The following is a 25345-nucleotide window of genomic DNA, read 5'->3' on the forward strand; positions in this document are numbered from 1 at the left end:
CAGCTTAAAATTGACAAACTCCACAACCATCACCCCATTTATGCAAGAGAAGTATTAAAATCTTTGATACAGTTTATACCTCCTGCATCCTACCCCCTCCTTCTTCTTTCCATTGCCACTTACATAGAAAGAACACACTTTCTAAAGGCTCAACTTTATTTCTCACGTCTGCAAAGAAGAGATTCTTGAGCTTGAGCTGCTAAAATCAATGATCAGGTGATGATAGAGATGCTTTCCATCACTCCTCCAAGTCTATAACTTCCTACTCTATTTATTAATGCAATAGACAAGGATCTGCAAAAAAACCTCACAGGCATTTTGGTATTTATTGTACGTGAAAATATCAGACAATAAATATATTTCTTACCAGCTCTATTGTTTTCACTGGAAGAAATCTGAAGGTCTGTAAGATGTGATCCCTTTTCATCTGATTCCGGTTTGTTGATTGGCAGAGGATTAAAAACACTTCCAGCAGACAACGTTGGAGTAGCTAGATTACTTGTAACTGTGCCAACTGGTAAAACGAGGCTAGTAAAAGGAACATCCTTCATCGTCTCTTGTGTAATTGGTAATGGAGGCTGTACTAAAGCTGTAGGAAAATAACAGAAGCGTATCAGAGTAATCATATTTAAGTTTAACTGCCTTTAAGTTTAGCTTGGCAGATGTCAAGATGAAAAATCAAAATAAGTGAAATTATTTCAATTACCGTAAGAATAATGATGGTTTTGATAACAATTTTTTATCCTCAGTCACCACTCTAATATTTACTTTTTTTTGTAGAGGCCATGAACTGCAGGCAACTTAAGCAATCACTACTCTTTAACAGAGCCTTTTAAATATTAAATTGATAACAGTTAAAAGGCTAAGCGAAAATAAATTATTATAAATTATTCAGCAATTAACTCTAGATAGCCTAAGTTACAAATACATGTTATAGCCAAGTTCTAATATTAAACTATGTACGCAAATAATAAATAATGAATTTGTCGTGATGTATTTCAGTTACTCCACAGTAACTATCATTTTTCAGTCAACTTGAAAAGCTCTGTAAAATTTTCTCTCAATACCTGCTTAAAACAGCTATGCAATAACTTGTATGTTACTATTGTCCATTAGACATGATTAGCACACTTTTGTTTGAATGAAAAGTAGTACATCAAACAATTAAGCTTTTAATGACATATGACAGCCACTAGAATAACGAAACTTACGTGTTGGAACAACTGGTGGGACAACAGGTGGTGGGACAACAGGAGGAGGGACAACAGGAGGAACTGGGGGAGGCATAAAACCTATATGGAAAAATGACAAATCATTAGAAGGAGAAGGAAATACAATTTTGCATTAAAACAGCGTTTACATTATTTATCCTGAAAAGTTGCATCACTGAAGACTAGCAAACAACAAATGTATGCAAAGGGATGACAGTGGTTGCTGTTTTCAAAAACAATTTATTTCTACAGTAAAAGACCTGCATGTGAATCTTTAAAAGATATTTCTGTCAGCAATATCCAAGGAAGAAAATTAAAAGTTTCAAAATTTTACAAAGAAAGGAGATAAATCTTAAGATTTTTTTCATTTTGTTTGATTTTTTTCCCAAAGACTCAAATAAATCACCACCAACAAAAAAATCAGCTTTAATTAATATTCTCCACAAAATACACTGGTAAAAATAATATTAAGTTAGGCATAAGAAATTTCATATTGGGCTGAAATTAGAGATCCGAAGGTGAGCTGTCTCAAGCAGTAACAAGCAGCTGATGGAAACTTTACAAAGCAAAACACACATATACAACAACATAGGCTGGGTACACTTATTACATACTCAAATTTTACTAACTTACCTGGAGGTGGCTGTGAAGGGTTGAAACTTGCTCGCAAAAAGGGTGGAGGAGGAATTGCGCTATAACCAGGAGGAGGGACAGACATTGTGACAGGAAACGCAGGTGGAACTAAGCTAACAGCAGGCACAGCTGGAGCTACTGGAATCTTTTTTTATGGAAAGAAAAAAAACAAGCAACTTCAATACTTACAGTATTCAGTGGCATTAAAAGTTTATCCACCGACTTGAATGCAATTTATGTTAAACATCAAATGTACTGAAGGCTTCGAACATACATTCTGAACACCCTGAAGTATTAGATTGCATTCTGAAATAGTACCTGTGCTACAGATAAATAACGATACTGAAAAAATCCTATGCTATCTTTTCTTTATTCTGAAAGGAACAGAAAATAAATACATGGTTAGCCATTATGTTAACTGAAGAATTAAAATTTATCTAGAGTAGAGAGGGGAATACAGAAAGGGAGAGACAGAAAAAGAGGGAAAATGTAGACAGTGTGGCAATTTGAGAGCACTTAAACAGTGATTCCATTCTCATTAGAAATATTTGCATATTTTAGAACAGTATTAGAACATTGAGAGTTTAGTGTATGTAATTACCAGGCTAATAATCCCAACAAAATCCTGGAAATTATTTAGCATTTTTCAAGCTTCTATTTGAGCTATGTGTTTTGGTATAGTGCAGCAGGTATAGTACAATTAATAAGCAGCAGAAAAACATCAGTATATATACACACATGTATATATGTGTGTGTATTTAAATGTATACAGATCACAGTGTATGCAAGCAGAAAGATGAAATAAAAAGACCAAAGATAATTTTTGTGAAAGTAAAAAGAATCCAAGCTCAAACTTCAATGCAAGCAAATGCAAAAACATTAGCTTTCATAGTAACCTTATATCAACTCAAATACGGGAAACATCTATACATGTTGAGAGAGAGAAAAAATGATCATATAAATTTTTGTGTTAAGCAACTGCTTCTCATTTTACAATTTCATATGGTCATAAGAAAAAGGATTTAAAGAGTTTGACAAAAGGCACTTCAATTTATACTTGATAAACACATATATGTAGTATAATAAAGGAAATTACATTGTATTCTTCCAGTCTTCTACAATACCTTAATAGATGTTAATAAAAATAATCTGTTTTAGCAGATGAAAGAAAATACAGCAGATATTCAAAGACTCTCATGAATTACTGCGTATATCAGAACTGCAACAACCTACTACTTTGAGTAATCAATTCTTTTAAAGACAAGATTGTCCCCACGAAATCCTGCCTTAAACTACTGGGAAAATAATTAACCTGATAGTCAAACCTCATATGAGGAAAAGTAGACAGGCAGAGAAAAAAATTAACATTTAAGCCTTTATTTGAGATAGTACTCAAGTTTGAGATATGCTGTGCATAAAATTAAGGATTTTGCTCAACCAGGGCAACTGATTCTTTTCTAGAATATTTCAGAGAGAAACACACATGAACATGGAGTTTTAAGTATTTTTGTTGTAAGTACTTTAATTTAGCATTAAAGTTTATCTGTACTGAATAAAAACTTACCCCTCCAGCTGTGCGGAATTTCTGCAAACTCAAACTTTAATACAAACCTGCAGCATAGTGACTGGTTGTGTGTAAGCTTCTGTCTGCGTTGTGATAACTGTGCTCTTATCAACTGTAGTAGTCTGGGTAGTTTGAGTAGTTTCTTTAGCAGGTTCTGAGTTCCTGGCTGTTTCCCATTCTTAACAAAGAAAGGCGTATTTTTAATATAAGGAGATAACTAATCTGCTTGTTGTTGTTGTTTTCATACTAAAAAGCCCTCTTCTATCTTAATCTGTAATTTTTAATCTGGTATCTATTCAGACAAATTACCCCCAAGCTTACTGTGAAAACAGCAAATACAGTTATTTACGTATTATTATACATTTTAAAGAATGCAAAATATCTCTAATCACCTGCTATGCGCTATTTAATTATGCCAGTATACAAGCTGAATTTTTAAAACTTGCCAAGTTTTTTCAATCATTTTGTTAATAATTCGTAATATAGAGTATGTTCTAGTTTTCTAAAAATTGTTATCGTCAACATATCTATGTTATCATTTGTATACTGCAGAATGACAGATCTGCATGTGGAAAAAAAAACCACCAAAACACAATTCCTTCCTTCTATTACCTCCTCAAACTCACTCCCACCAATACCAGGAAAAAAGGTTTACTTTTCCAGAATAAAATAGTGACTGCATTTCAGTAATGTTGCATGTTTTAATTCTTCTGTCATTTATATAAAATTTTTATTCAAAGCATTTTCAATATATGGTCTAACACTACTTGCTTTCTCATCTCTGACTTTAATGGAGGAAATATCTTAAGGCTCAGCTAAGCTGTGGCTGTTTAGACAAGTTCCAACCGTAACTTACGTTTTATACCTGAATTAGAAATACCTATAAGGTATTTCACAATCACTACCAGAACATAATTTTTATACAAATTACATACTTGGAAATGAGTACACAGCAAATTCAGAACTGTTTTAAAAAATGTTAATCATTATTATCTTGCTTAAATTCAACCACCGACAAATGGTCATGACAAGTAATTACTCATCTACAAAGACAATCTAGATTTTAATGACATTTATATGGACATATTAGAAGAAGTCCAGAGGAGGGCACAAAGATGATCGGTGGACTGAAGCACCTGTCCTGTGAAGACAGGATGAGGGAGTTGGGATTGCTCAGCCTGAAGAACAGAAGGCTCCAGGGAGACCTCATTGCGGCCCTCTAGTTCCTAATGGGGGCCTACAGAAAATACGGGGGGGGGACAGGACACACTCTTTGTCGGGGGGTGGAGTGATAGGACAATGATTAATGGCTTTAAACTAAAAAGGGTAGGTTTAGATTAGATATTGGGAAGAAATTCTTCACTCATTGGGTGGTGAGGCACAGGAATGGGTTGCCCAGAGAAGCTGTGGATGCCCCATCCCTGGAGGTGTTCAAGGCCAGGCTGGATGGGGCTTTGGGTAACCTGATCTGGTGGGAGGTGTCCCTGCCCATGGCAGGGGGGTCAGAATTAGATGACCTTTAGGGTCCCTTCCAACCCAAACCATTCTATGATTCTATATTGCAAACAAGTATCTAGTAATATTAATGTAAATCAAAAAAGACTATTTATTATCTAAAACAATAAACTTTCTGAATATTTACAGTTACCAAGAAATAAACACATTTTCTAACTATGAGAATCACTGTTAATGTCTATACCTGTATTTACTGTCTCCTGGTCAATCATTCCACCTTCAGCAAATCCCTCCAAATCGTCCAATTTTACTTTCTCCCAAGGAATATATGAAACTCCCAGATCCACATCCCAGAATTGCTTGTACTCTGTTTTCACACCTTTATTCAAAGCCCAGGCAATCTGAAAATACAACCCAGATAACCTTGTTAAATCATATAACTTGGCAACTGGTAAGACATTTACTTGGCCTCTGCAACAACAGCCATGTGGAAAATTAATTATGTCAGAAAGCTCATATTTATTTAACATTAATGCTAACATATATATATGAGGGAAATTAAGAATACAGTAATTCAAGGACTTATGGTAAAGCATCAAAGAAAGTAGAAAAAACACAGCATCTAATCACATACTTTAATACTAGCAGTTTTAATAGTAAGAGATCCACATGGTCAGGATACAGGACTTGAGTTGTTTACAGTACTCTTATCACTAGAATATATATAAAATGCTTTCCAAATATTTCTTAAGTATCAAGTCAAAATTTCATTTTACTATCTTCTATATTACCTGTTAAAACCTGCATCTTACAGAGAGGAAAGAATACAATATACACCTTATTGATTCATTATTCTTCACCATACTGGTCATTTGAATGAATAGCTGTTAAATGACAGATCACCATTTTAAAACTGTACTGTATTTGAAGTGGATGGCATCCTCGGATTAATTTACCTTAATAATTTTAGATCCAATTTTATAGGACCCAGAACTAAGTTTCTGAAGAGCACGATATGCATCTTGTCTATGAACCATGCAGACGTAAGCACAACCTCTTGGGGGAATCATCTATGGAAAAAAAAAATCAATGGTCTTAAAAAGCTTCAGTTTACATGTCTACATGAAGTGAATACTAATACTAAAAAAAAGAAAAAAAGAAAAGGCTCACACTGTAAATAACCATCATTGTAATAATTAATAATTCTGATCATCAGCAAAACCTAAGAGTGAAGTTGGCAGGGTACATCAGTTATAACATTTTCAAGAAGCAGCAGCAAGCTGAAGAATGGGTGCTAAAAACGTCAGAAGAGATTTAAACAATATGCAGCAGGCAAGAACTGCAAGCTATTTTATGGTAACTTCAGAAAAGCAGGTCACTACCTCTTATTAAGTTCCAAATTCACTGTGAGCTGAGCAACAACCTTTCGCAGAGGCGCAACCTAATGATTAAAAGTATCCTGCATCTTCGGAGGGTAGAGTCCTTGTTCTTGAAGTTTCATTTCCACTAGCTTTAATGTTTAATTTAGGAAGTAAAAGTATGATGTGACTTACAATCTTTGAAAAATTTCAACCCACGTTATGACAACTACTTAATTTAGTTTTAGTCAGAACTAATAAAATACAGATATGCTTATATGTTGTTTTGTGAGCACATGGTAACAAAGAACAATAATACTTAAGAAGGTCAATTTTAATGCAGACGTTATAAAAGATGTTTAAGATTATACAGCTATGTTATCCTAGTTACATAAACCAATGTGGACACCATGTCCTGCAGTGTCCATTACTGTAAGGAAAAATAATCTCTACCCCTGTGCCACCTCACAGAAAAGAGAAAAAAGCATAAACTTATCAGTTAAGACCTGGGTTTAAAAAAAAACGCTTAAATTGTCACACTATAGTTATTGCCAGGGAAAATCTATTTTACCATGAAGTGTACTGTGTTTACTGTTTCAAACTCAGTACGTAGAAACCACCAACAAGCAAATATTATAACCACAGTTTTTAAACAGTGATAAAAAATAGTCTCCTAAATAAAGCTTATGATGCTAAAAGGAATCCAGAAGCATAAGTCTGTTTAAGTTTGAAATCTTTGAAAGTGGATGATAACATGCTCACTTACATTAATAGATTCTATTTGTCCAAATTCTTCAAACAAGTTAGTCAAATCTTGCTGCGTAGCCTTCTTGTCTACTTGACCTACCCAAAGAGTAGTACTGCAAACTGTCAAGAGAAACATTCACGTCATATTAAGTACTAAAATGTTTGCTTATGAAATAACTTATAGCATGGATATAATAGGCACAGAAATCATGGATCAAAAGCAAGAAGAGTAAATCTATAAATTTTTATACAAAGATTAAGTAAACTACCAGAAATTTTAAAACATTAAAGTGATGAAAAACTAAAATACTATCAGTTATTAGCTATGGTAAACTGTAATAGCAGTTTTCCATAGAACTATGCCTGTAGGATTAACAGATTTTCAATTGACAGTAGTAAACAGTAAAGCTAAGAATGACTAGCCTTTAAGATTTGTCTTAGACAAAACTTAATCCTCACATATTTTGACATGTCCTGAAAGTAATTTTATTTCTCATGTTAAGGTCTAGGAAACAATTCTTCAGAACTCAGCAAGTGATAACAGTGGCTGCATACCTTGAGTCGCTTAACAGACTTCATGAAGTAAAATGTTTGTCAGGTACATTTTTTTCCCCCTCATATTTCCACACCTCAATTGTGCTCCTTAATATCTCCTTTCTATATGAGCTGGGTTACTTCAAAGGACCTCAAATGCAGCTGGTGTTCTCCAGGTTAGCATCCCTATCTTCCAGCTCCCATCCTCTCTGATTATAGTTCCCTGCTTTGTGGACTGCTGGGAAAAATCTTCACCATAAAACTGATTTGCTACTCTTAATGTGAAAAGCCAGAGAAGAAAAAAAAAAGATACTTCTAAACTGTAGTGAAATCCTGAGATTAAAGTCACCTTGGAATGATGTAAAATATTAGAGACCAGAGCACCCTTTCTTTTAGAAAAATGATTTCTGAACTGCTTATCTTATCACATAAATGATAGTTTTAAAAACACAAGACAAATGCAAAACTACATCAGAGACTGTGCATAAACCATCTAAGTCAAGTTAAATTCAGGAGTGTGGGTTTGTTACAAAAGTAAATTAAGTGCAATGCATGCATCCCATGAACGCATGAAAACAGCAGCAATGGGATATACTGCTACTGTATCAAAATACTTTTTTGATTTAAGGAGCTTGAGTTAAGCAACTGCATAGAGGAAGTTGTTCTCCCTGCTATCCTCTTTTTAGTGCAAATTCTCTGTGCAGAGCAGCATACTGCAGTACCTGAAATTCAGTTGGCTTTTGGATACTCTTTTTAAGATATGACCATTATGGCCTTTCTTCTGATGGCAAAATATTTATGTTTCATATTTCCACCTGTTTTGGTTCTATGTACCTGTGAAAAACTGTTTAAAATGCACTTTAAATATTTAACAGAACTGGATTCTATTTAAAGTATTCAGCAAACTGTCCAAAGTGTGCACCACATACTTAAATCTTAAAAATTGGTATAACAATTTTCAGATCAAGTGCTGCTCATTTTCAAATGCACCATAAAAGAGTATATTTTAACTTAGGGACAAGCTCTTACTACTTTGTTCAGAACTAAAAGCATCAATGCAACAGTGTGAATAAAACTATCGGTGGAACAGTATGACACTTACTTTCCTCTAAGATGAGATGATGTATCTGCATGAGTTGTAAGAAACATCAGAACTCAAACTTACAAAAATAATTTGTTTACTGTTTGTTTTTTTTAAACAGTGCTCCAGATGAATATTGTTCTTTCAATAAAATATAAGGCCTTTTCCCCTTTAATGCTACATTATTAAAACAGGAAGTAGCTGCTACTTACCACTTAGTGTTTTTGACCGTATAGGAGGCAATCCTTTTTTCTGACGTTCTTTTTCCCTTTCTCTAGCCCTTCTTTCACTGGAGTATGATCGAGATGACTTCCTCTTCCTTTCTCTTGATCTTGAGCGTGAACGCTTTCTGTGTTTACGCTTACGAGAACCAGATCGTGATCTAGACCGTCGTTTTCTTGGTGATCTACAAAATACTTAATTTCAGTATGCTGAGGTTTAAAAAAAAATAGTTTTTTAGTCTTCTTTTAACTACAGGCTTTAAGCTTCATATAGATATTTCCTTTATATTTACTCAAACTGCCATTAGTGTGAGGAATAGGACATACACCCTGGGCTTTAAACAACAACAAAAAAAAACAACAACAAACCAAGCCAAAACAAAACAAACCACACTCAAAGAGTTTCATATCAGTATCTATTTTTCTGACACCAAAAACCTGTCCAACTCATTAGTGTTAATTGGTTATTTTTGTTACTTGAGCAGGTCTTAAAAATTTTAAAGTAGTCCATAGTTATGCAAAACAAGGTTCTATACAGAAAATCTTCATCTAGTGCACAAATACTAAATGAACGCTTTCTGTTCGTTACCAAAACTACTTTGACAACCTTGGAAAATTCAAAACAGAATGACAATCACAAATAACAACTCTGTTCCAAAAAAAAACTTGATTTTCTTAATACAAGTTCATTACAATACCTTGAACGAGATCTTGAACGAGTTCTTGATCTTGAACGAACAGTTGATTTCTTTTCTTCTTGTTCAAAAATCTCTTCTTCAGCAACGTCCTGTACTTCATCTATATCCATGTCCTGAGGTCAGACATAGAAGTTCATAAACATTTAATAGATATACTCACAATATATGAGCATATGAAAGTATGCATTGATTTTGCTCATTTTGAAATCATCTTAGTATGTGTTTCCTTCTGTAATTACATTGAAAATAGTTTCACCTGTTGCTGAATATCCATTGAATCATCTACATTTGTTTCCGCTTCTAAAAACTGTTGTTGACTGCTCCCTTGTGATGGTGACGCAGAGTGCTCTGAACCAAAATTTCCTTCTTGATTTTCCTCGTTAGGGCTTGCCTAAATAACGAATAATTATAGATCATAAAAGACCTCATAATTCAAATTGTTAACTATGTCATAATTTATACTAGATGAAACAATTTTTCAACTATTTCTGAAAAAAACACAATTAAGTTTCTCTTATTTTCACAGTTCCCTTTAATTTAGAACAATTATCTACTGAGAAAATGACAAGCTGAACTAGATGTCACACCATTCCAATTCCTTTTGTGTCATCTGCAATAAGTAATATCCCTGACTATAAAAAAATAATGCCATCTATTTGCTGAATCAAAAGAAAGAAAGTACACTATTTGTTGCTTAATTTAGTTAGCTTAAAAATAAAACTCACAGGATAAAGCAATAGTGAAGACAGCCTTTATGTACAGTGACACTGAAACAGACTCATCAGTCGCCTGTGCACATGCATTACATTCTACTTTGTTATTAATACAATGAAAATATTTGTAATACCAATTCAACTAGTTAAAACATTTACATTTAGATCCAAACTTTCTTAAAGCACGTGATTCAAGATAGTAAGTACTACAAGATAAGGGAGGGTGTTGTATCATTTATGTGAGCATGTCAATTACAAGAGTTTTAACCAAAACAGACAGTTCTGAAAAACACCAAAATTAAATTCATAATTTTAAAACATAAAATATTAAATGTGTTGTTGAATTACTCTCCCACTGCCTCCAAAATCTATAATGGCCAGTACACTGTTTGAAATCACAGATTTGGAATTAGTATCTGTAAGATATGACAGACATGCAAGAAATATAGAAAATGCAATGAAAATATTCAGAAATGCAATCTGGACAATTTAGATAAATAACATAAGCCAATATAAACATATTTCAGTGATTCCCATTACATTTTCACTTCAACAAATTTTAGGTATTCTATCTGCTAGTAGAATGCCGTATATGGCATATATACTCTTCTGCTGTGCCTTCGTATTCTTAAGCACCTTATAATGAGAATTTGCTAAAAATAATAAAATTGCTACAATTCATTTAAAGCATTTGTCTTCTAACATTATCTGTTTCACCTCATCTTCTTTAATTATTCTTCAATAATTTCTGTATCTTGATATTAGTTCCTACAACAGCTGTTGATTCTTCTGTCTTCTATCCTCCCCTCCTCTCCCTCTGCTCCTAATTAGATGCTTAATAATTTTGTTTTGCGTTTTATCTTTCTTCCTCTTTCCCTTAATCTTTTCATTGATGCTTAAACAGGGGATTAAAGAAAATCTTCCTCATGATACGCTGCAGTCATTACTGAGGAGTTCCAGTAGAAATTTGTGCCTTTTAGCTGCTATCAAGGTGAAAATGAAACTTCTTCTCCATAGCAACTAGTCAAGAAGCTGAGTGGACTTGAAGGGAAACAACTTCTGGAAAATCATTTCAAGTAGAAGATTGCATAATAAGGGGCGAGTCATATGAGCATTCTACCCATACATCTAATGTAACATAAATGAAATGTAATGTCAAATTGTCTTTTTTTTTTTTTTTTTTTTTGAGATTTATGCTTTTTTTTTGAGATTTTTGAGATTATTTTACAGTAAGGTAGGTATTAAGCATTTTTGTTGTCAAATTACATAGCTATTTTTAGATAAATCATATCAAAAGCTCTTGAAACAGATGCACCCTTCAAAGTTATATTCCTATACAACAATTTGTATAGAATTTAAAGCCAAAAATTGCTAGATTATGCATCTATACCAAAAGCTATTTAGTCTGTAGCTGTTGTACAAACTTTCTCAGTTATTACAATTAAATGAGATATGAAAATAAAACATAGTAAAATAAAACACTAGAATAAGAAAATAACTTCTAGTAAAAACTTGATTACTATTTTTCTAAATAATTAAAAACTCGGTTACAAATTTAAAATTCACATTGATGTTCTTAATTGAGTGACTGCATCTTTGCACAGGTGCAAAAAAATAAAATCCCCAACAGATGTACGTTAAGTTTGTGGTGATTTTCTTTCAATCTAGAAATTTCTGATTTACTGTGAAACCGCATCCAAATACCCTATAGAAAATCCACTTCATACCTGGCCATTATCAAGACAGAATAAACTTTTCATTTTCTAATGGATCAGCATGGGAGAAGAGCAGCTCAAAACAGAGGATTAACCTCAGAAGAAATAGGTCAATTTACTTCACTGTAGAGGGGACCCAATTCACACAGTTAAGAATCCATTTTGTAATGTTTCGAGCATCAGTTCTTAATTAAGAACTGCATGGAAAATATATGACTCTAATCTTTAGCTCAAATTCTTCAGTAGAATGAGGCATTTATTAGTCAAGACTTAAAGCTTGAAAAGGGAAAATTTAAGTTAGAGTGCAAATTACTATTCTGTCCTCTTGTAGGTTCTGTAGCAGCAGCTTGTACACTGCTCTCCCTTCACAGGTAGTAGCATATTCACTTCAGGGCCCACTTCCTCTTTCATGATCACTGGAAAAAAAGGTTTATTTTCCCCACAAAAAGATCTGAACGACCAACGCACAGTCAGCCTGTAACTGAGTTTAAGGATACTTTCACCTAAGAGAAGCAAGATTTATACCCCACACATTTGGTTCTATTTATTTTTCACTTTATGCACTTTATTCTGCTTATTCCACTTACTCTGCAAGCTTCTGGCAGATGACAACCACAAGATGGAGTTCTTACCTTTTGAGGCTGCTGTTGCTCCAAAAGCTGTTGTCGCAGATGTTCTAAATTTTGTTGCTGTAGCTGTTCAGCTAGTTGGTGAAAAAGCGAGTTGTTCACAGATTCTGGTACTAAAGGCCTAAAATGAAAGATTAACAAAAAAACCAAACATTTTTTTCCTCTTAAACAGTGGGTAAAGAGGTTTTCACAATTGAATTTCAAGTTTAACTAAAGATGTAGAATAATGAAGACAATGTAGTTAATATCACCTTTTGTTATCATCATTACCACATTACTGACATTTATATAACTAACAAAGCAAAGTATGTGTTAACTTTAAGATAAAGTTGTCAAAACTTCAAGCACACAGATTTATATAAAAAGTTTGAAAATGTATACATTTCAGTAATTCAGAGTATGGTCTCTTCTCTAGTTGTCTTTTCTGTTGTTTTGGTCTACTTATGCTCTGAAAGAAACAATATCTTACTTTCTATTTAATTCTAATATTCAACTAGTGCCTAACAAATTTGTTCTCTCTCTCTCTTTTTTTTTTTTTTTTCCCACTAAACATAGCTTGATCTTACAGTTGGGAAGTAGGAGTTTCCTTTTTAGGCTCTTCATTTTGTTCAGGTTCTTCCCCAAAGTCAAACCTGTCCATCAGCTTCTAGGAAAAAGCAAAGTAAGTGTTACTGAGTACTCCTTATAAAATATGTATTTTATGTATACTTAGTTTGCAAAAGAAAAATGCTTTTATTTTTCAACTTAAAAAAAAGAAGTAGCTTGGCAAAGAACCTAACTTGTAAATTAAATGTCATGCTAGTATTGCTACCAAACTCTTGAATGCATTGACCCCCAAGTCTTGGCTGTGGCTTTCTTGAGCTCTGCCTGCTGTTCCACAGCAAGAAGAACCACATGTTCTTTCCATAGTAAATAACAGCTATTCTGGAGGAAGACTTATAGCAAGATAAATTTTAAGTGATGGTACCTTTAATTAGAAGGAGTTACTATGAAGAAGCCAACTATTCAATCCTCTGGCAAGAGCAGCAAACTCATTTGGCTCCTTTGGCTGAGCTGCAAACTGCTCTGCTCACATCAAGATGAGACTTACAGCTTGATTACTTCACAAAGAATTACTGTATTTTCACACACGTGTCATTTAGACAACCTGAATTCCTTCAAATATACTGCTCCTTGAAAACAACTTCTGACTGTGCAAAAATCAAAGCAAGCAGTTACCATGCAAGAGAAAGATGCCTCCATAGTGATAAATAAAAGGTATCCAACAAGGAACAATAAAAACTTGGATAAACTTCTTGTTTTATCTGTAAAGATATCTATGTTGTAGTTCTGCTGAACAACAACAAAGTTTTTGTTTTTTAATTTTTGAACAGCCCAGAAGCATTTCAGTATCACTGCACTTTCTTGAAGATGAGACTAAAGAACAAGCATGAAAAAATGCAACAAATTTTATTAGTCACTCAGATTGCGTTTTTTTTTTCTATAAATATGCATCAATACAGCAGTTTTATCAAATCCACGTCTATTCAGTTGGAAAGGACCTTCAGAGATCAAGTCCAACTGCCTGACCAATTCAGGGCTAACCAAAAGTTAAAGCATATTAAGGACATTATCCCAATACCTCCTGAACACTGTCAGGCTTGGGCCATCAATCACCTCTCTAGGACGCTTGTTCCAGTGTTTGACCACACTCACGGTAAGAAATTAAGGGAGTTTATGCGAGGTGGGATGTATGATGCAAGTTACTCAGGATTTTTACATATCTAATCCACTTAAAGCAAGCTGGCTGCCTTCTTTTTAAATTGCTTTTTTTTTCTGGTTAGAATATTTCCAAATAAAGCATTTGCAAAATGCTGCATCTCTGAACAGAATATGCATTTTAGAAAAACGCCCAGTCTTATCTTTAAAATATGATTAATCATCATATATCTTCCATCATGACAAAGTAGAAAGAAAAATAACAGCATATACAATTTAAATATTAATCATCTGAGAAAAGGAAAAAAGAATTCAACAACTGATGATACAAAAAAAAAATTTAACTGAAACCAGACAAAACCAAAGAACTGCCAGCCAAAACAGTCAAATATATATCATGATTTCTGTGTAGATATTAAAGTGAAAATTTTGAACTGAAATATTTCTTAAATAAATTGGAGCAGAATCATCTCTACAATAAGGAAATAGACATTTAAATATACAAAATATTAGGATACCTAAAGTCAACCCACCACACAAACATGTAGAACTACAGAACTTTCCATGAATGCTGTACCTGTTAATTTAATTAATTAAGAAGAGAATATGTTCAGAAAAGCAATGGGAATTGTTAAAGACATGAAAAAAACTTTTTATTCCAAAAAAAATGAAATTCTTCTGAAGTGCCAGAATAATCTGTTTAGAAACCATAATAAAAGGAATAAGATATAAAGGTACAGGAGAGGTTGATCAGTGTCCCCCCTCCCCCCCCCCCCTTTTTTTTTTTTAAACAGAATCACAGAATCATCTAGGTTGGAAGAGACCTCCAAGATCATCTAGTCCAACCTTTGACCTAACACTAACAAGTCCTCCACTAAACCATATCACTAAGCTCTAAATCTAAACGTCTTTTAAAGCCCTCCAGGGACAGTGACTGAACCACTTCCCTGGGCAGCCCATTCCAACGCCTAACAACCAATAACACAAGGATAAGCAATTTTCACCCAATGCGCATTAAGTTGTGCAACTGATTACCACAAGATACTATGGAGGCAGAAGACCCTGAAAACAGAGAACAAGGACTGGAAGAACTGCCAGACTTATTAAACACAGGGATTTGAAAAAGAAGGTGGATAGTATAGTATTCTACAGAAGTACCTTCCTGCACCATTACCCTTCCTACTAGCCAATTCACTGTCACTGTATCATTGAATCAGAACTAAGCTACACAGCTTTCTTCAGATCACTATGTTTACCATTTATATTTCATAAATGCTGTTGCTTTTTTATTATTACTATTTTAAAGTGTTTGACAACTCTGAACATTTACCTTTTGGACATTGCCTTCAACCATATATTTCTATATCCACATCACAGTCCTATCCTCCATTCTCCCAACTAAACAATTAGTCTTCTCAGTATCTTCTACAAAAACTATACGCTGTTTCTAATGATTACTTTCATGAACCTCTAAATTCTCTAATTTTGCTACTGCAGGTTTTTTTTTTTTTTTTTTTTTTTAAGATCATAGAATAGTTTGGGTTGGAAAGAACCCTTAAAGTTTACCTAGTCCAACAACATATTGTTAAAATCACTGGAAATGACATACTACTCTCCCCTTATCCCCCAAACCAGTCATTCATTCTATCGTGTAAGCTAATCAGGCTGGTCAGGTGTGATATGTCCTTGGTAGATTTATGCTGATTGTTTCCAATCACCCTGTCTTTCACATATCCAGAACCGTGTTCCAGAAGCACTAGCTCCACAGAGCTAAGTGAGGCTGACCAGCTTGTAGTTCCCTAAGCTGATCTTTTGGCTTTCTTTGGACATGGAAACAACATTTGCCCTTTACCAGTTATTAGGGACCTCTCCTATTTTATTAAATATTTTTATTTAATATATATATATAAATACCTACATATTTTATTAAACTGTAGCTAGAAGAAGATGCAATTCTCACTGAACACTGAAGAGAAATTTTGATTATGTTATGTAAAATAACATTCAATTATTCTGCAAACCAGAAAAGGTACACCACTTGTTCAATTGCTTCTTTCAAAATGTATGCGGTGGCCAGGACAAGAGACAATGGGCATAAACTGGAACACAACAGGTTCCTTCTAAACACCAGGAAGCGCTTCTTTACTGTGTGGGTGATGAAGCAATTGGCCAAGGTTGCCCAGAGAGGTGGAGTCTCCCAACCTGGAGATCCTTGACAAGCTGCCTGAACATCCTCCTCCAGAGGTCCCTTCCAAATTCAACCAGTCTGTGATTCTGAGAGATTAGACAGGACTGATCAAATCTGACCTGTAGCTGCTGCCTGATATACACCTCAGAGTTATTCAAACTCCTTTTGTCTTCACCAGACAAATCTGAGACAACAGATTCTTTTGTCTTCTTGCTCCAGGTAACATATTACACAATACAAATCTCCCATGTCATACTTGAATTCATCATCAGATTTACTTTCTTCTTCAGTCTCTTTAAGAAAGACTGTTAAAATAATAGTTTCTGAGAAGTCAATGTATGTATATTAACTGGTTCTTGTTCATTTCCTGTTGTGACCTAGAATTGTTGACACAAAATTTCCCTTACAGAAGTTCTACTCGCTGTTAAAACAAGGTTCATTCATCTGTAATTCCTGTTGTTACAAGTGTACTTTTAACAACTTATTTTCTTACAAAGACTATAGTCCCAAAAATTAAGCAACTGAATGTCCTGTACTCAAAAAATCGTTACAGTCTAGTGTTGTTCATTGTAGAAATATCAAAAAACAAGGTCTCGGAACAGTATCTCTAACACTATTTTTACCTACATCTGAAGCATTTTTTTCCTCTTAAAAAAAAGTTTTGTATTTTTTATTTTGCTTTCACACGAGTTACTTTGAAGCTGCTCTTGTCTGTCCTTGTGGACTGAATGCTTGTTAGCAGTTGCAGCACATCTTTTACTTTAGCTTAATCCAAATGAATCTGGATTATGCACTCAAGACTGGTCTGCAACGTGAACCAAAGAGCAGTACATGTAAAACAACAAAAGTTTCAAATCAAAAGAGTGCTCCTGATTCAAACCAAAACACTGATGTAGATGCTTCATATATAAGTAAATATTGCCTTTTTAACACTTAAGGCTGCCACGTCTAGTAGAAAAATGATACAATTAAGTATGTGATGAAATGGAAGGAAAGAGTCCAGTAAATAGAATGATATTATTATGACTCATGGTCTTCAGCTACTGAGAAGTGGGATTTGGGTTGCAAGTGGTATCAGTGCTGAGAAACCATTGGAAAAAAAAGCAAGAAAAATAGCTATTCCAAAAACTTGTAATTGCAAGAATGACATTGGCCATTAATACATACTCTGCTATAATACCTAGATTCAGAAATCCTCAAACCTCAGGAAAAAAGGGACAATAGGTATGGTAGTGCCAGGTTTATAAATAAAGAGGAAACATTCTAAAATGTACATGCTGCATCTGCAAAGCTTCAATGGACTAATAAAACATACATTAGTACTTCATTCAAAGAGTTGCCATAGAACACAGAACAAGGAACATGAGATTTATTATAACCTAACACTACTTGAATAATGCAGAACTGAGATACAGACCACGCTATAAACACAGCTCTTCCCCAGCTTACAAGATCAGCTCAATGCTATATATATATATATATGTATATATGTATATATGTATATATATATATACACATACACTCACACCCCCACTGAAAGCCTGTAAATTATCACATTGAATTCTTGCGCAAGAGTGGCATTCTGCAACAATTAGCATCAAAAGTCCCAGAAATCACAATCGCATACATTCACTCTGCTGACAACTTTCAACCTGCATAATATTACTGGCATAAACTAACTAATGAGTGCCAGGCCAAACTCTCATAAGGTGTATACACACCTCATCACAATGCCAATTCCTTCAATTTGCTCCAGTTAACCTGTCCATGTTCAAGACAGTCACACCTGCCAGTACACATATCCACATAAATGCTGGAATTGAAGAGCATGGAATAAAAGCACAACACAATGCTGTATTCTTAATTACTTTTTGTATTGAAATATTAAGGTGGTCCCCATTACTGATTCATTCATTCCCTGTGATCATACCCTACTCCATCTGATGTTTACAGTTACAATATAGCATTCCAAGACGACATTGGATTGTGCTTTGAGCAGTCTGGTCTGGTAGGAAGTGTACCCGCCCGTGGCAGGGTTGGAACTAGATGATCTTTAAGGTCCCTTCCAACCCAAGCCGTTCTATGATTCTATGACTACATGACTTTTTCTTTTTTTTCCTGGTTTAGTTTTACAGGCGTATCTTTCATTAATAATGTCAACTCTTTATCATTTCAGAAACTTTCATTTACCTGAAAAAATTCTAGACATTTAAGATAAACTGTCCTAAAACTTTAGACTCATTACTTGAAAAGTTTTTAGTCAGCTAACTATCTGAAAAAGAGATTATGAGGATTAGGAAAAAATAACACTGCTTTGATTCTCTGACTTCCTTATTATTTAGTCACTTCAAGACAATCCTATGGAGATTATATAGTCATGAGCTGCTTCTTCTGAAGACACTGGAACAAGATTTTTTTTTAAAATCTTTGAATAGAAGTTCTTTTTTTTTTATTCTACTATTCTAATTGCCAGCACACTTATTGCTACCTGGCATTCTACATTAGCTTTATTCTTAAATTCCTCCATTCTGTATTTTTATTATTTATATTTGATAGACACGCATTCTGCAGCACACACAGTTTCTTTTCTTACAGACCTTGTTTGTTATTACATTTTGACATCCTTTAAAAATTGTCCTGTTACTAGCTTTAACTATAATCAAACTTATCTCTTCACTTACTATCACTTGGTGGGTACGAACAGGAGGTTTCTTGGCATTTATAATTTAAGAAAATTACAAGTCCAATCACCTTTTACTCTTCTGGGAAAACAGGCTATATAAATTTCTGCGTGTTTTTCTTTCATTACCCTGTAAGAAATCATTTCATACTTTAGACCATAAACACAGGAAGGGGAGAATACAAGACACGCTCAGTTCTCCTCACCGTGTTAATAAAAGGTGAAGAACACCACATAACTACGTCACAACTTTTACTTAGATATATTATACAATAAACATATATATATATATATATATTTAACTTCTATTAATCTACTGCTACCTTATTAAAAGAGACACTTTGTTCCAGTGGAGTAAGTGTGTTGGCAGCAGCAGCTGCAGCCGTAAGTTGTGCGGTTAGGGCCTGTAACTGAACAACAAGACCAGCATCCAGGGCTTGAAGTAGCGAAGGCTGAGGTTTCTGCTGCTGTATCTGCAGCGTCTGTATCAACTGCTGAAGCTAAAAGAGAAAAGACAACAACTGCATTAAACAAGAAAATTTTTTAAAATAAATCTCTTTCCCTTCCAGCTAGGGAAAAAACCCTCATGAACACAGTATCATCTAACCTCTGACTATTAATTCATCTTAATCTGTTTTCATTTATGGCAAATTATGTTCCCACTTACTGGCTAATTTGTTTTCTGTGGCTGATAAGACATGCAGATGCTTCTTCCTCCTAACTTGCTCTGACAGGTTGCATGATGACCAGTCACCACTCAGGATTTCCTGCTTTCTAGGGTTCACCCTCTTCTGTTTCTCCAGTTTGATTCCTTCTGACCTGAAAAAAATCTGTTAGCCTACTCCAGCTTCCTAAGGGCCCACCTACATTAGGAAAATCTGTATGTAATAACATTTGTGTAGTGGAAATAACTGCACTTTTGCAAGCTCCACCTTAAACTGGTGCAACTTGCACATATTAAGAATTTCTGCTAGTGTCCCTGGGTAAGTCATGAGGAAAATCTCATGCTGAAACTCAGGTTTGCGCTTACATGTTAGGTCAACCAAATCATAAAAAGCAAATTAATGAAGACTTGGGAATATAACTTGACTTCCTGCACTGGCACAGATTCTGCACTATGTACAGTCCTATCCTAGGATAAAATGTGACAGTTAGTGAGATACAATGTCGAACCAGAAGCAGTGGCTCTAGGGCAACAGATGTCTTGTAACAACCAAAATTCCTCCATCCACTATGGAAAAGCATAGTACAGCAAAGGGCTCTACCTACTTCTCTCATTTAAAATAAATATATAATGATTAGTTTGGGCAGTGCTAAAAGGCAGATGTTAAATTATTTATTTTTAATAACAACCCCATTCTGCAAACCAGGAGAGGTCTTGGATTATACTGGAATGAGTACTATAGATCATCAGAGAAGGAACTTTCAGAAGTGTAGTGAACGGCCCAGAACGGACCTAAAACATTTGATCAAAGTGTATCAGGATACCCTATGAGTCAACTCCCTCAAATTTAGAGGAGGAAAAATAAAGAAAAATGGTATATCTTCCATAAAGGTTTTTTAGAACAAATGTACCATAAAGATCATTTAATTGTCTGGTGTATCATGATTTTCTTACCCCAACTTACTAGTTATGCTTTTATTATTATTATTATTTAAGGAGCTGTCCCACTGAGGAAATGAAAGGCTAACTTTTTCATGTGTGGATCCGTTCATCTGTTGAACAGAGATACTTCTATAAAATTGTACAAATTTATCTTAATGCAAAAGGAAAAGGTACTATCCCTATGGAAAGAAGCCCTCCTAAAGTACCTCAGAATTAGTGGAAGCAGTTCTTTGACTTTCCATGAGGTAAATCCCTTACAGACTTGTTTTTTGTTATTTCTGGAAAAAGGTTGAACAAATCCAGGTGTTTCAAACTCTGATGACTTAAGTACCCAGTTATCTTTAAGTTCACATTCCACCTCCTTATGGGGTTCCACACTAAGCTTTTAAGGCTTCGATCTCTTTCTTTTTACTAGGGTTCACTACAAACTTTGTAAGCTGATTAAGATGATCTTCATTACCACAATGCATCAAAAATGCATGATCTCCTCTTGAGATTGTTTTAAAGTTACCTTCTGATAATGTGATGTAACTCTTCCTGTTCTTTAAATACAGATTCCTCATACAGCAAAGCCTCCAGAAACGCTTCAGTTATTGTTTTACCTCGCCACAAGTTTTCACTAATTACTGCAATAGGCAAAACTGAAGAGCTTCCCAATTCCTTCTTGGCTGACCCACAAAAGATATACAAAAGTGGCTGCTCATCTTGTACATTTCTTTGAGTAGGAAGGAATCAAACTGAAGAAGCAGAGATGGAAGCCCTAGAGTGGGAAAATCCTGAATGGTCACCATTCTAGCTGTTTTCACATTCTTGTTGGTCACATCTTTCTTACTCCTGTCCTCTCCTATGTCTAGACTCTTATTTTAGCTGCATGCATTCTCACCCATTAAATACAATCTTAGGATTAAATCAAGGACTTTGGGGAATGGGGGAAGTGACTTGGAGAACAGGTTAAAAAAAAAAAAATACAGACAGAGGATGGAAGCAAATGCTGCAGTTCATCTACTAGTCCTAGAGATTTGTATGTATAAGTTTGTATACTTAGTCTTTCTCCACACTTTGCATCCATCTTTTCCCTCCTTCAGAATCCATTCCCTTCTTCATATTACCATTTTGGGATAAATATCCAAATGCTATTTCTTTGTGACCTGCTGGCTTCAGAACTCTTAATTTCTTTCTCATTTTCTTATTATTTTTTTAATCTTTCTCCTTCTTCCCTTTTTTTTAGAATGTTCTCTAAGTAATAATCTTTAAACTGACTTTCTCACTTCACATCCCTCCCTTAAGAACTATGCCACTATCCTTCCTCCACACTTTACAAAGTATCCCACAAACTCATTCTGCTCTGCTTTTTATGTACCACATGAATGCGATCTGACTAAAATACTCCCTCTACTTGGTTTATGAACAATTACAGATGGCTCTGCTCAGCTGAACACTGTAAAGCCACCTCATTGAGTAAATAAGTTGTTATTGTCAGCATTAGTGCTTTGTAACAGCTCACTGGTGGCTGTTCCTTACTTGTAAACCAGGGACTTTCTTTTTTTTAGTACCACATCAGGTAAAACACTATAGTCCTCGACTAATAACTACAGACCAAACAAAAATCATGATTCCACATTTAGGCTAGTGCCAGAGATCTAACAAACTGAAAAACGATGATCTATGTTTTTTACACACAGCTGACTGGGAACGCTCAATTTATATAACTTCAGGCTCTATAAGGACAAGCAGTTCAATACGTGCTGCACATCAAGCCACTTTACTGAGTTCACCATTTAGAAATTGAACACAAAATCAGTCACTTCTAAACCGAGATCTTATGTTCAAACACTGTAAAATAAAAAAACATATTTAGCTGACTGAAAGATAAAGAGAATAGACTCACACTTCCAGAATGAGAACATATATATATAATTCTGCGCAATGTTTAGCTTCTTGGGGGCATCCATCAGAGAAATATGCTAAATGGCATTCTATTTTACACATTTATTCACAAAATCTCAGTGTTGCTCTTTATTTAGTCAACTGCAATACTAAGTAGAGAAGAAATTGTATGTATTATAGCCCATCTTATCTGAAATCACATTCTGGGATTCTTTTAGGGAACAAACAGGGTTGGTTACAGAGGTAATAAGAAATTTTAGTTTACCTGGAACTTACTTGTCATGATCAACATAGTTAACATGAATACTGGACAAAAAACTACGAGATATCCATGAAAGCAGTATTCCTTTTAATATTCCTTAAAGACACAGAATCAAATAGTGTAACCACCTATAAAATATTCACCTGTTGGCCTTGGGGACTCTGTAAAATCTGTGCTACAGCAGCAAGTGTATCTGTATTAGCAATCTGAGATACCCAAGGATCGGGTAAACTCTGCACCACATTGGCTGGAGTAACTGGAGTCACAGGTGTTCCTAAAAGAGAGAAAATACAGTATGCCAAAATATTTTAACATACTGGCTTAGAAATGGTGTTAGGGGAGGAAAAAAAAAAGCTGCTGTAACAGAAATGATAAAACTGATATGAGCATTCCTGTTTATTTTCTACAACAATCATTTCTGAATTGCAAGAAATCAAATTATAAAGACACGCTAATCTTCCGCGGACATCAAAACCAGTATTAAATACTGAGAAAACACTTATTAACATCAACAGAAACTATTTTTCTGATACATATATAGAGCATACAGAAATAAAACATACTCATGTCAACATTTCTGAAGTAGTAGTATTACTCTGTGTATTTCACAGATCTTTTTGCTACTGACCTGTGGGAGTACTAACAAGAAATACATAGGGGGAATTTCAAGAAACCTAAATAGGTTTCACACAGTAATCTAAACCATTTAGTGGGAAAAATATCTATCAAATGATAATTGATAGCAATCTACTCAGAAACATAAATTAGTTCCAAACTTACTGGACTGCCACTTTACGCTCAGCAGAAGCCTCAAGGATTCTACTAAAATTTCAACCTGCAGCAACAGGATTCATTAAGATTGCCAGTTTTATTTTCTTTTTGCTCCTAACATTTTTTTTCACAAAGAGCTGAAACTAAATCAGCAATCTGATCATTAGATTCACGTCATAATGATCAGAATAATCCTCCATCCCTACAAATACCCTTGCTCTTTGTTCGGAAGTAGAGATATGCTGATGAACGCCAAATAAAAACTACCAGATTGCTGTTTAAAAAGACATTTTGTATCAAAATTCCAAAAAGTGTTAGAGTAAAACTGTGATTTCGATAATTTAAAGTAATCAAACTAATGAAAATAAAAAACACGGAGGTAGAAGATGCAGTAAGTCCATGAGCAGGAACTACATATTTACAAATGTCAGCAGAAAGTAAGATGGATTTATCTACATTGCTTTTCAGCATGGGATCAGCAAAAGGTGGGTAATAAAACCAGGTTCATATGTACCAAAACATAATTTTTACATATAAAATTTCCCATGCATCCCAATCTTAAATGAAAAACTTCCATAAAATGAAAAATGTTGAAAAGTTCTCTCTCCACCATCTACCTACGTAAGTAAGGAAGATGTTTAAAGCACGGAGTGATCAAGTCTGCATGTATTAAAACCTCCGTATTTATTAACTTGGGACATACTCCATGAGCAGTTTTTTGCCCACTTGATTCTCCAATATGATTTATGAATCAGTAACTCCAAACTAGAGGGAGAGGGAAGTATGTCACTAGATGCAGCTTATAGTACCAATGCAGTTTTTTTTTGCTTAAAATCATTACCCGTTGACCAGCAAAAGACCACTGTCTGACGTTGTCCATCAAATTCAATTGTAGGGATAGCAAAAAGATACAGATGAGTTCTCTTTCATTTCTCTCAATCATGGCACCACTAATTAACAAACACTGCATTAAGTACTGTGACGGATTTTCAACTCTGACAGCGAACTTCTGTTTTGTTTGCACTTTCAAGTGCAAAACTAGGTCTAACCACACTGTTATATTATAAATATTTTCAGTTGTGTATAGTTAGAAAGTAAACACAACAGGCTATGTTTTGTTTTTGTTATTTCCCTTATCTGGATGCTGACTATAACACATTTCTTTCTGGAATTCATTTGATTTATCTAAAGGAAACCAATAAGAGTTTTTTCAGCATGTTAACAGCCAAGGTACAAGAGGTGACACAAGGGTTTTGATACCATATGATTTATTTGATTTTAACCTGTCTTTGTTTACCTGGTGTATTGTTGCTCATAGCAGCTGTAGTGCTGGGCAAGACAGGGGTCACAACTGGAGGAGGAATTCCTGCTGCCATATCCAAGAGAGGCTGAATAATTTCACTCTTGAATACATTATTCTTCTGCCATAAGTTTAGCACTCTAACAATTTTACTCTAAAATGAAAGAGAATAACAAAAGACCTGTGTCATGATAATTTTTCTTGTTATTATGAATTATGGAAGTCTTAAGTAGCAACACCAATCTGTTGAGATTGAAGCACCTTTAGGTTGACAAAACAGTAAGAACCGTAAAAACAGTTATACTGCATCACATCAAAGATGTCTAACCCATAAACCTGGGGCTGACATATAGAGGGTGTCTCGACATCATGAATAGTAATTAGTAAAGACTAA

At 34.6% G+C, this 25345-nt stretch overlaps 1 protein-coding gene across 7 annotated transcripts in view; it reads right to left on the reverse strand.

The window, feature by feature from the left end:
• The window catches only part of SCAF8 (SR-related CTD associated factor 8), a 102489-nt gene that overhangs the window by 40847 nt on the left and 36297 nt on the right, over positions 1–25345 (reverse strand). For 4 of the 7 annotated variants that reach the window (XM_040551348.1, XM_040551353.1, XM_040551352.1 and 1 more), the window contains exons 5-19: positions 24949–25105; positions 23024–23154; positions 19449–19625; positions 13126–13205; positions 12563–12680; positions 9759–9893; positions 9503–9615; positions 8796–8989; positions 6988–7088; positions 5820–5933; positions 5108–5264; positions 3456–3586; positions 1845–1989; positions 1212–1292; positions 368–589 (exon numbers count right to left, since the gene is read on the reverse strand). In XM_040551348.1, the coding sequence (XP_040407282.1) occupies positions 368–589; positions 1212–1292; positions 1845–1989; positions 3456–3586; positions 5108–5264; positions 5820–5933; positions 6988–7088; positions 8796–8989; positions 9503–9615; positions 9759–9893; positions 12563–12680; positions 13126–13205; positions 19449–19625; positions 23024–23154; positions 24949–25105 (2056 nt within the window). Of the gene's footprint in view, positions 1–367; positions 590–1211; positions 1293–1844; positions 1990–3455; positions 3587–5107; positions 5265–5819; positions 5934–6987; positions 7089–8795; positions 8990–9502; positions 9616–9758; positions 9894–12562; positions 12681–13125; positions 13206–19448; positions 19626–19792; positions 20054–23023; positions 23155–24948; positions 25106–25345 lie in introns of those variants that run through there. The other 3 variants (XM_040551351.1, XM_040551350.1, XM_040551354.1) reach the window with 2 other exon arrangements.

The sequence above is a fragment of the Cygnus olor genome, chromosome 3 (genome assembly GCF_009769625.2).
Source record: "Cygnus olor isolate bCygOlo1 chromosome 3, bCygOlo1.pri.v2, whole genome shotgun sequence".
Classification (NCBI taxonomy): Eukaryota; Metazoa; Chordata; class Aves; order Anseriformes; family Anatidae; genus Cygnus; species Cygnus olor.